Source organism: Clytia hemisphaerica, unplaced genomic scaffold, assembly GCF_902728285.1.
Source record: "Clytia hemisphaerica strain Z4C2 unplaced genomic scaffold, Clytia hemisphaerica genome assembly, whole genome shotgun sequence".
In the NCBI taxonomy this organism is placed as follows: Eukaryota; Metazoa; Cnidaria; class Hydrozoa; order Leptothecata; family Clytiidae; genus Clytia; species Clytia hemisphaerica.
Genome location: NW_027104193.1, coordinates 25,850 through 37,819, shown reverse-complemented (window position 1 = coordinate 37,819; position 11,970 = coordinate 25,850). Strand labels below are relative to the sequence as shown.

The 11,970-nt window shown below is 35.4% G+C and overlaps 1 protein-coding gene across 1 annotated transcript; it reads right to left on the bottom strand.

Moving 5' to 3' along the window:
- Positions 1-5,065: 5,065 nt before the first annotated feature.
- On the bottom strand, positions 5,066-5,584 carry LOC136815176 (craniofacial development protein 2-like). The gene has a single exon (XM_067071629.1). The coding sequence runs from the start codon at positions 5,582-5,584 to the stop codon at positions 5,066-5,068; it is 519 nt and encodes a 172-aa protein (XP_066927730.1).
- Positions 5,585-11,970: the final 6,386 nt, after the last annotated feature.

Sequence of the window (11,970 nt, the reverse complement as noted above, 5' to 3'; positions counted from 1 at the left end):
AGTGAGGAAGATCTTCTACCAAATTATTGTTGTTTTGATATTTGAAATTATAAAATCTTTTCCATGAATTACATTTTATTACATTATATATACCTACAAATATATTACAAATTCCCACCAAATAGAAATTCTTGTTGATACAAAAAAATATTGTATCTATTTTGAAATTTGTTTTGCAATCTCGAATTCCAAGAGTTTGTCATTTGACTGTAAATCCCATGTTGTAATTTGATCAGTCCAAAGGCTCAATCTCGCTGCATCCTGAATTATATGCAAAGTTCTATGATTACGCAAATGAATATAATTAATACACACATCCAAATTTAAAACTAGCTACGTCAACCAGAACAGAGTCAAGTTTCTAAGCAGTCAGTATGCTAGATGATGTGGAACATTCAGACTGTGATTGACTGCGATAATCTTGAGGATCACATTGTTTGTAATGTAATTTTTTATGAATTTCACAATTCAGTTCTACAAAAACAAAGAATCCATTGGCATTAATTTTCAAGCCAGCACATAAATAATGTTTTCTGCAACCACATCCTTGTTTTTTGGCAAGACCTTTGATGTGTTTGTACCCGTCATGTATATCCTGTTAATATCGAGCTATCAGTCCTTAGTAGGTTGTATTGATTTTATAAGCCAAAACCAAAACAAAGCCAAGTGAGCAACTACCAAAAGAAATCTCCTGATGGTCAACGTCCTGGTTGTTGTTGTTGGGGTTTCGATTATTTACTGTTCTATTTCTCCATAGCATTTTTCTTGAAACTGATAGAATTCCAAATAAAAAATCCAGCATATCTTCTCTGTGACTTTATTTTGCTTGTTTATGCTTGTTCGCAAAAAGCAAGCCAAAGCAACCGGTCGAACCCACAAGTTTCTTATGACATAAAAATCTAAAATCAGGACTGACTAAAACTGAAAATGTTGTGAAACAGAAAGTATAGTGAAATATTTTATTTCTCATCCAAAAAGACGGTATTGCTGAATGAAAAAATACAAGAGTTGATGCCAGAAGATGAGAGAGACTCTCATAGATGTCTGCAAAACCAAGATTTTAAACTCTTAAACCCTTTCGACCATTCAGTTTCGAAATTATGTGTTTTATTACTGAATAATGCTTTAAATCATGTACAGACTATTGCGATTGCCAATTTTAATATAAAAATATAGGTCGATTTTCAATATTTTCTGAAAGTAAAAGTTCTCTTTCACCAACAATTTTAAAAATTTGGTATAAATAACAAGCAATATGCTCTCTTTAAAAATAAATATAGCCTGATATAGCGTTAAAATATATATTTTACTTTTCGTTTTGCGAGATAGACAACTATATTGATTTACTAGAGTCTCCGGGAAAATGTTGCGTGGTAGAGAGGCTACCGACCAAGAATACCGACAAAATGTAGGCTTGATTAAGGATCGATTGGTCTAGGCTGCAAAAGAAAAACGGAAATCCCAACTCCGGAGATCTGAGACAAAACAAAGTTAGCTAGTGAATAAACCGAAAATGTGTTCATCTAAGTATACTACAGTACTATGTATAATAAAAATATATATAAATTTTCGTTTGTATCGTGTTAAAAATAACAGATGTCGTAAAATAAACCTACCAGGAAAGGTAACCCCTGTAAGAAATTGCAAAAATGGAGGCAGTACAGAGAGAGCTCAAAAGTTAAAAAAATGGACTAGGTCTGAAGGGAATATGAAAATAGAATAATTGATTTGTAAATTGAAATAAACCAAAATATATACAAGAAAATAGTGGCATGGAAACTAAGGAGAGGTCAGCCTTCTGGAATAAAAAGATATTTTGCAGTCAAATATACCTTCAAGAGAAAAAAATGAAAATAAAAAAGACCTAGCATCTAGTACCATAGAAAATCCAACCGTGTCTCAGGGTATGAAAAAGGGAGATGTTGGATTTCCTATGCACATTTGTTAATATTTCTAGGGTTATGACACTTCTTGGATCCCCAAAATGGAACACCTTTATGGACCCTCTTATGGACCCTCTTATGGACCCCATTATGGAAAACCAAAATATACGGCAGCCGAGCCGATAATTACGGCAGCCGAAACGACGATTTGAATAACCGTACGTTCTTTCAACATTCTTTTGGCTTTACCTCGTGGTGGGTGGATCATGGGATTATGTGGACCACATGAACGAGATAATAAAAACTGCAAAGAGCAAGGTATGTTTTAATGAATTGATTTTGCACATTTTCAAATAGAACACGTCGTTTAAATTACTGGAACCTAGGGCAGCAAACTTGGGACAACGTCGAGACTCTCGTCTCTTTTGATTTTTTTCCCAACAAAACTGTGCCCAAAACCTTTTGATATACTGTAGATGATATATTTTTAGGGAGATATTTTCTTTTTAGTTGAGCTAGAAATGACTCTGGCAACACTTTCGGTGCTGATTACGGTTGCTTGGAGTTAGAAATTTTAGCACCCAAAAGTTGGGTGCACATATTGCTTTGTCTTCAAGTCTATGCAAAATTTCATTTATCTCCATCGCAGTAGTGTGCTTCCTCTGTGTTGGAGAGCAGTCATCTTTGGGTTTGCAAACTGCAAGAAAACAGGTGATATGTCACATGTTCGACAACCCATTTGTTCGACAACTCACTTGTTCGACAAATTCGTAAAATTGTCGAACAAGTGGGTTGTCGAACAAATGGGCGCCCACTTGATCGACAACCCACTTGATCGACAACCCACTTGTTCGACAATCTATAGTTGTTCGACACCAACTTGTTCGACGCCCACTTGTTCGACATTAATGTCGAACAAGTGGGCGTCGAACAAGTGATCGTTCACATAATCGACAGCCCAGTTGTTCGACAGTGTAGATGGTCGACAGTTTGTATATTACCCTGTACCAAAGTGTATTTCACATAAAATCGTAGCCTATGGTTTACCCTTATCTGGCTCCCAGATGCAGAAATTTTCTTCCGACACGGTAAAGCTCCGAAGGGAGGCCCGTATATTCGAGTTAGAAAAGTTCGAGTTAGCAATTTTCGAGTTAGCTAAATTATGACGTCATAAAAATTTAAATTATGACGTATACTCAATTCTAACTGGATTTTTCTTTTCCAAAAAAGATTTTTCGAGTTAGAATTAACTGGAATCTTTTTTTTCGCAAAACCTTTTTTTGAGTTAGTTAACTAGGAATTTATTTTTCGCGCACAAGTTTTCGAGTTAGCTATCTTGGGAAAGATTTTCATCACATCTGAAAGGTTTAGATTACGGAATTTTGCAAGACCGCGTAAAGGATTTTGCAGCGAGGAGTCTGGTAACCCAGCAACCTCGTTCCCTGCGTATTATTAGCTTTTTATATGCTTACTGATAGCACACCCCCTTCTCACAGCCACAGCCCCACTGGGAACCCCTCCCACTGGAAAAATTGTCCAAAATATCGTCCCGGTGGGAAATTAACCCCGATTTTTTCCCCCATTGAAAATAATCAAATAATGTCAGATCTTTTGTTTTATGACGTTTTGTTTTAAGAAATTCCCCCACTGAGGTCCTATAAATTAACCTTTGTCCGTCCGCCGTCCGTTCGTTCGTCCGTCTGCTGTTACCAGCTTTTCTCGAGATTGGCTCATTAGTTTTTTCTGATTTTTGGCAAAAATATGCAAAATGGCAATGCCCAAAATGTGACAGAGCCCAATTTTTGGAAAAATTTTTTTCCGGCCGAAAATGCCGGAAATATGCCGGAAAAACCGTTTTTTTGGCATTTTCTCGAGATTTCATCATTAGTTTTTTTCTGATTTTTTGCACAAAGATGCGCAAAACATTGCCGAGTACATTGCCGAGTACAATTTTTGAGAAAAACTTTTTTCCGGCCGAAAATACCGGAACTTTCTAAAAATTGCCGGAACAGCCGATTTTCGCCGGAAAAACGGTATTTCTTGAATTTCTCGAGCTGTACTTTATATTTTTTTATGAAATTTTGAACACTGATGCAAAATGGTAATATATAAAATGTGACAAAGCCCGATTTTTGAAAAACATATTTTTCCGGCCGAAAATACCGGAAAAATGCCAGAAAAATCGGTTTTTTGGCATTTCTCGAGATTTCATCATTAGTTTTTTATGATTTTTTGCATGCACAAAGATGCGTATTAGCAATGTCCAAATCATGGCCGAGTCCGATTTTTGAGAAAAATTCTTTTCCGGTCGAAAATCCCGGAAATATGCCGGAAATCGCCATTTTTGCAGATTTTGATCAGACTTTATCCTTATATTTCGTTGTTTTTTTCATAGAAAAATATTATCAATGGCAATGCCTACCATCAAGCATGGTTCAATCGTCAATTAAACTGATTTTTGAAGCCGGAACTTTCTAAAAATCGCCGGAACAGCCTATTTTCGCCGGAAAAACGGTATTTCTTGAATTTCTCGAGCTGTACTTTTATTTTTTCACGAAATTGATGCAAAATGGCAATATCCGGTATAAGATATTATAGAAGTCTCTGTGCATAAAACATACTATATCATATGATGTATGATACCCTGATAGCGTTATATTGTAAGATAATATGACTAAATTATTGCGTGTGGATTACGGTGTTACAATTCTATGATGTTACATACTATTTTTTGATGTTGCAAACTATTTTCTAAAAAAAAACTTTTTGCGCAATCATGCAATTATTGTTATAGCAAAATAAGAAAACCCAAATAGGAAAACTTCACTCTTTTTCTTGTCAACGGTCGCTGCAGCGAACGAAGCGAAGCGACCTTTCAAATCCGTGCCTGTCTGAAGTTGAGTCCAGTGCTTTAGCATGTTACAGTTTTGAAGATTTGCACTGCAGTGTAATTCTGTAACGTCAGATCTTTTGTTTAGGATGCTTTGTTTTAATAAGTTTCCCCACTGAGGGGGAAACTTGCATCTATTAACACAACAGGGTATTCTTAGTCAATTAGATTAGACTAATGTAAATAAAACCTGGGATACACGGGGATGTTAAACCATGTTTTCAAGACTGATAATTGTTGAGTTTGTATTAAATCGTGGAATCTTCCACCGTTATTATTAACAATCAGGCTATCACATAATTATGTTTTCTCTGAGCGAAGAATTGTACCATGCTGCTGAAGTTGTCGCGTTAAAATCTCCAAGACAAATGACCTTGTATTTTGGTGGAACATTGACGAATTGTTTGTGAAGATTTCTGTAAAACAAGTCTTTTGAACTGTCACTACTCTCTTCTGTAGGTGCATAGCAATTAATAACTTTAAGCAGACATCCGTATACCTTGGTTTGAAGCACAATGATCTGAGCATCCACGTATTCAACTTGCACGATTTCGACATTAGGGTCTACTTTGATGACAAAACCAACTCCATGTTGTCTCTTAAGGGAGTGACCTGACCAATAGATTTCGTATTTCGAATTATCACATTTAACTGTTGCTGATCCTTGTTTGAGTCTTCTTACTTCTTGAAGTGCAGAGATTTCTAAGTTGGCTTTATGGATCTCTTGCACAACACGTTCGAGTTTGAGGTCGTCTTTGCAAGTTCTCACATTGATGGTTCCAATATTCCATTTGTAGAATGTCTGTTTCATGAGAAGGGTGATGAGATGTTCAACCGTATGTTTAAGGGCGTGACCGGTCAGTTCCTCGTCCCGAGACAAATCAAAACCACCACCACATCAGAATTTCAGTGTTGTTGTTCTTCTTGGGTGTGGTGGACCTCTCTTAGTTGTGTAGGCTTACCACCACACCCTTTGTTTTAGTTTTTGATTCTTATTCACTAATTCTTAATGGAGTGAATTCTTTTATCTTATTCACTAATTCTTAATGGAGTGAATTTTTTTATCGATGGGATTAACAAATAACGAGTGTGTAACTTGTCGCGCAACTGGTGTGCTCCACTACGGAACAACTTTCACTGTTTCGATCTAAAAGCCTACTCGGTGCGAAAGAGAAATCGTTTATTTCATAATACGCCGTTCATTGACTCAAATCAAATGACTTTGGAGGTTCGGTGAAATGTTGGCCGAATTGCCGTTCCATGTTTTGTCAGATAGTCCCAAGTTAGAGCAGTTGACGGTATCAAAAAAACAAGGATAGTTGGTCTTGTAGGGGCAAATCATTTTTGTTTGGTTATTATTTGTCTTTCTACGGATCAAATTTCAAACATCCTTTATCGTATAGAATTATAAGATGATAAATATTGCACTTTCTGAGTGTATGTAGAGCAGATGAAATGTGTACTGTATTATCTTTTTACGTGTTTTTGATTTTCACATTTTGCTTCGAAGGTTAGTTTATCTTATTTCTGAAAATCATACGTTAACAGTCTTGACTTGAATGGTTGGGTTATCTGAGGTTTCAGAGGATTTTCATATGCCACATCCCTATATCACAGACCCAGTGGGGGCCAGTGGGGTATCCACTCATACTGTAAAACTTGGAAAAAAATACCCTACAATTTCAGCCCCACTGGAAAATTGAATTTAGTTCCATCCCAATTCATAGTTCAATGAGAAAAACATCTAAAACCATACAAATTAAATTTAACCTGAAAGCAAAAGATTTTCTATCCTCATTGAGGTTTCGATAGAAATATGGGGAAAGGTTTCATCGGGGCTGTGAGACAGGAGCTTATTCTCTGTATATCTATTGCCCTTTTAGCAGAGGCGGAGGAAGGGAACGGTTGATCCAACCTCGTTCCCTGCGCATCATCAGCTTTTTTATGCTTTAACTATATGGCGCTAAATAATATTCTCTGGCGTCCATCAGTAGTGTAAATAAAGCCTGGGATACACGGGCACGAGGTTGCGGTTGATCCTGTTCCGGCCAAAGCAGAAAGCCAAAGTAAAAGTTTCCAATCAAACCAAATTCTGCTTTAAGTCACCTTGAAAAAGTCTCTATATTGTAACTATCATTACCACTTTGAAAAAGGAGCCAGCTGCAACTCCTAAAAATAATATTGTCAAAAATATTATAACGTTAATGTTTAAATTTCTTACTTTTTAGTATCTCGTGGAATCGAGCAAAGAACTATTCATGTGTCACGTGACAAGAGGAGCAAAGACACGATCAATTGCGGTTCAATTCATCAACCATGCTTTCATTGAAATCACGCTATTAACATTTCACTGGATGGAGATATCATTTTACTGGATTCACAATATCAATACGTTCGCAATGAAACTATTGTAATACCTCATTCTTTGGAAATCTCAAGCTATTGTGGTAATACTAGTTTCACCTGTAGTTGAGAAATGGCTAATGTATTGTTCGAAAACGATCAAAAGATGCCACGTTTTACGGTATTTTTACTATCGGGTGACTTCAGTCTTCACAACATCTCTGTTAGATTTTATCTCCCAAAGAGTTCTGGTGCGGATAAATTTTATCATTTTGTTTCCCATCCAAATACTTCGAAAACTTTAGACGTGGTTAACTGCAATTTCGAATGGAAAAAGTCAAATGACGCTCCATCAACAGAGCTAATTAATGGTTATGGTTTTACCAATGTAACGCTCATGGTTTGTAGATTCACAGCACCTTTTAGTTATACTGGGAAAACAAAAAATAAAGAAGGTCCGAAAAAAACACTGAGAGAATCTCATCAAGATCACATCTTATCAGAGAAAGTGAGTGTTATGAGAGTTTTGCTTCAAGATTGCCATTTTTCTAGTTTTACGATGGAAATCAAAAATAAGAAGAATGTTACAGGGATAATAGCTATGAAATATAATCAATTCAAGGGTACATGGCAAACCGGAACATTCATATACATAACAGGATTCGATCGAATCTCAAGTAGTAACAATACATTTCTAAAACAAACATCCCTTGAGATGGACGCAAGAAATATCCATTATTTTGGAAAACCTATAGACTACAAAATAACCGACAACGCATTTTCATCAGATTCGTTTTTAACGATTAGGGTGAAACAACCAGGAAATTTTGTCATATCAAGGACAAGCTTTGAACGTTCGAATTTATTCGTATTTACTACAACGTGTCATTTTGTAAAAATATCAATCTCGAAATGCACTTTTGATTCTGTCGGTACATACTTAAATCAAATACAAGTGACTAATGTTTACGATAGTGGCAAAAACGAACTTTTAGTTAACGATTCTTCATTCAAAAGTTCAAAGTCGGGTTCGATTTACTCTGAAGGGTACAGGGTTGCAATATTGAATTCAACATTTCTTGACAATTACTTCTGTGATAAAGATATCGTTATACCTTTCAGCTATGATATGTCAGCTGGTATTACGATCAAGTCAGAACATATAACCATTTACAATTGTACTTTTCTAAACAATACTACTCCTTATACAGTGATGCCAACCTCCATATATTTAACACTAAAAGGCATCAGTAATCGATTTTTAAACATCACAAAAGTACAATTGTGTGACGGTGGAACGAATGAAAAAAGGTCCAGTACAGCTTTTTTCGTTAAAAATATTTTCGATGTAGATACTGTTTTTATTACAGACTCAAATTTCTCATGCTTAGAATCTAACTATTATATTCTTGGTGACTGGTCGAATTCACACTTTCAAAATAACATTCGAATGAAGTTTGTCCAATGTGACGGAACATCGTACCACGCTCTAAATAAACCATACGCCAATTACGATAGCAATGGAAAAATACATGTTCATAATTCAACATGTTATCAATGTCCCTTTCAAGCTTCTTGTATTAACGGTATCAAAAGTAGAGGAAACTATTGGGGTTACTCAAACTCCTCTGGATATGTGACATTTAAGATATGTCCACCCTTTTATTGTTGTGATCGTTTAAAAAGATGTCATTCGTATAACACATGTGCAAACAGGCGTCAAGGGCGGTTGTGTGGAGGGTGTAGACCTGGAGACTTTATAAGCATATTTAGTCATAACAAATGTGTTGATAGTTCAAAATGCTTGGCGAGTTGGTTTTGGTTTGTTTTTGCAATTGTTATCGTATTATCTTTCGGATTGTTACTATACCACAAAGATGTACTTCTCGCTATTAAAAACAAACTACATAAACTCTATGCGAGATTGACCAGGATTGATCGTGGAGATTCTGTTCGAAATAGATTCCCGGATACTCCTTATAACTTGATCAGCGACAACGAAGTGAATGAGACAAACTCACACAACAATCTTAACTTTGATCAGCAATCATATATTTCAGGTCTTATCAAAATCACATTTTTCTTTTACCAGACAGCTTCGATTATACGAATCACTTCTTCAGCTAAAATGGAATATCACATGCCATATCTTATTGAAACTCTTTCATCATTTTTCGACATTAAAATCGCAATCAAATCTTCCAATCTGATCGATTTGTGCCCTATCCAAACACAGAGTATTGCTGCTATTGAACTTTTCAGATTAAGTATCGTTCTTTCGTGTATTATTCTAATACCAGTATCACTTCTCGTGGTCAACCTTGTCAGATACCACCAGGAAAACCAATATAAAATCTCGTCATTCATCAACCGGTTGAAAGTTAGCTATGTTCAGATTCTAATTCTTGGTTATGCTAGCATTGCAACATTTTGTTTACAATCTGTAGATTGTATTGAAATTGACGGTGGACTGTGGATTTTTAATCAAGCTGAAGTGGCGTGTTACCAACAATGGCAGATCATGGTTTTTGTGGTGATTTGTTTTTGGATTGTTCCCTTTCCTTTTGTATTATATTTTGGTTGCTGTTGGCTTCGATCAAAAGCAATCACACCAAATGAAATGTTGCTGACCCTTACATTTCCACCAGTAGTACTGTTTTACAAAACAAGAAACTGGTACCTTGGTCAATCTCAGAATGTATGGTCAGAGAAAATGACCATAGAACAGAGTGATATTGTAAGCTTCATGAATCAACCTTTTCGAGTGAGTATAAACAAAGATGAAACGTCTGAACAAATAATATGCAAGCCAGTTAAAATTGTTTGGGAGCCGGTGTTTGTCGCACGTCGCTTGATCCTTATCATTAGTACCACGTTCATCCGGTCACCGATCATGAAATTATACCCAACTGGGTTTCTGTTGATTATATTCAGATTATATCCATGATTACACAGTCAAACCTTTTGTCGAAAAGTCGCTCAATTTCATACAATTAATGTCAATGTCGTTATTAATAACTCTAGCGTTTGTAAACACATTCTGGGCGTGGTCAATCAATATTGACATTGTAGATAATGCAGAGTATTATTTGACCGGTAAAATTCTTTTGTTTATTGAATTAGTAATCTTACTTTCACCTATCATTTTCGTTATTGTAGCTTTATTTTATAGACTGTTTAATTATATATACAAGTTATTTTTGCGAAAATTAGATTAGGGGTTTTTTGTAGGTTCTTATAACACGTTGATAAACTAAACATTTTTGGTTGATTTTTCTTTTGGAGGACTTGTATTTTGTTAAATTGGATTTTTCCGGTTCTTCTTGATCTTATTTACATTCCATGTAGCCATTTGTTTTTAAACTTTCTTAACTGAATTCAGCTAAATTCAACACAACGCCCGCATCAAGCACTTTTCAGTTCGTGAATATTTCTTGGGCGTGGTCGATCGATGTAGATTTTTTGGATAAATGCAGAATTTCGATTGACTGGTAAATTCTTAATTTCATGCAACTAAATTTTAGCACAACGTCCGTATCACCAAAGTTCGTGAATAATTTTAAGGCATGGTCGATCAATGTAAACTTTGTGAATAATGCAGAGTATTATTTGACCGGTAAAATTATTTTGTTTACTGAATTAGCTATTTTATTTTCGCCTTTTATGTTGGTCATTTTAGCTTTATTTTATAGACTGTTTAATTATATATACAAGTTATTTTTGAGAAAATTAGATTAGGGTGAAATCTTTGGAGGTTTACAATGATACGTCGATAAACTAAACATTTTTGGTAAAATTTGAATTTTCAGGTTCTTCTTGACCTTATTTACACTTACAGTTCATGACTTTGAAGCCATGTGCTTTTAAATTTTCTTAACTTCATACAGTTAAATTTAAACCAACGTCAATATGAAGTACTCTTGAGTTCGTGAATACATTTTGGGTGTGGTCAATGAATTTGACCTGTAAAATCATTTTGTTTACATTATTGCTTTATTTCATAGATTGTTCAATTATACATACAAATTATTTTTTAAGAAATTAGATTAGATTGAAGTCTTTGGAGAGTCTCGTAACGTTAGATCTAACCGCCTTATTAAGTATTCCAGAGTTGGTAAACACACATCGGGCATTTCAATAGAAAAGGCCCTTTGGACTGAGATTTTGTTCTTTGAGCTGGTCCATCTTGCATTACCTATTTTATGTTGTTTTATTTTAAAGAGTTTTGAAATTAGCCATAGCATAGAAATTCAGACATAGTAGACATAAAGCAAGAAGTAATGGAGGGAAAAATTATAGTCGTCTAGAAACCTTTGTGAAAAATATCTAGGGGTCTTGTTCGGGAGCAATGTTTGCTTTGATTTCATAATCGATTTGATTGGTTTAGAAAAACAATCGAGACGCACATAATCGGTTGAACAAGGTTGAAACACATAAAAGGAGATATCAGTACACATAACAATTTCCTCTCCCAAGAAATTATTCTCCATTGTCCAAACAAAAGAAAAGTGTCATTATTTCAATTATAATTTTTTCCCGCTCAAAAAAAAAGTTGATTTTGTTTTTGAGAGTTTGTTGATGCTAATCTCGTACGTCCCGTGTGTCCCTCCAGGCTTTATTTACGTTACTGATTGAAGCATCAAAAAGCTGATGATACGAGGATACGTGTTGTTGCTTGATCAAGAATTAATTTAATCTAATCTATACCCTTCGTGCTCTTAACGGAATAGCACCCCGCCGTCCGATAAACTCTTTTTTTTTAGAAAAAGACCCTTTGTTTTCTCGCTACGCAAGTTTCTGCGTAAGTAGCCGGGGATTCTATAAGGCCGGAATGCCGGATTCTTCCCAGTCGTT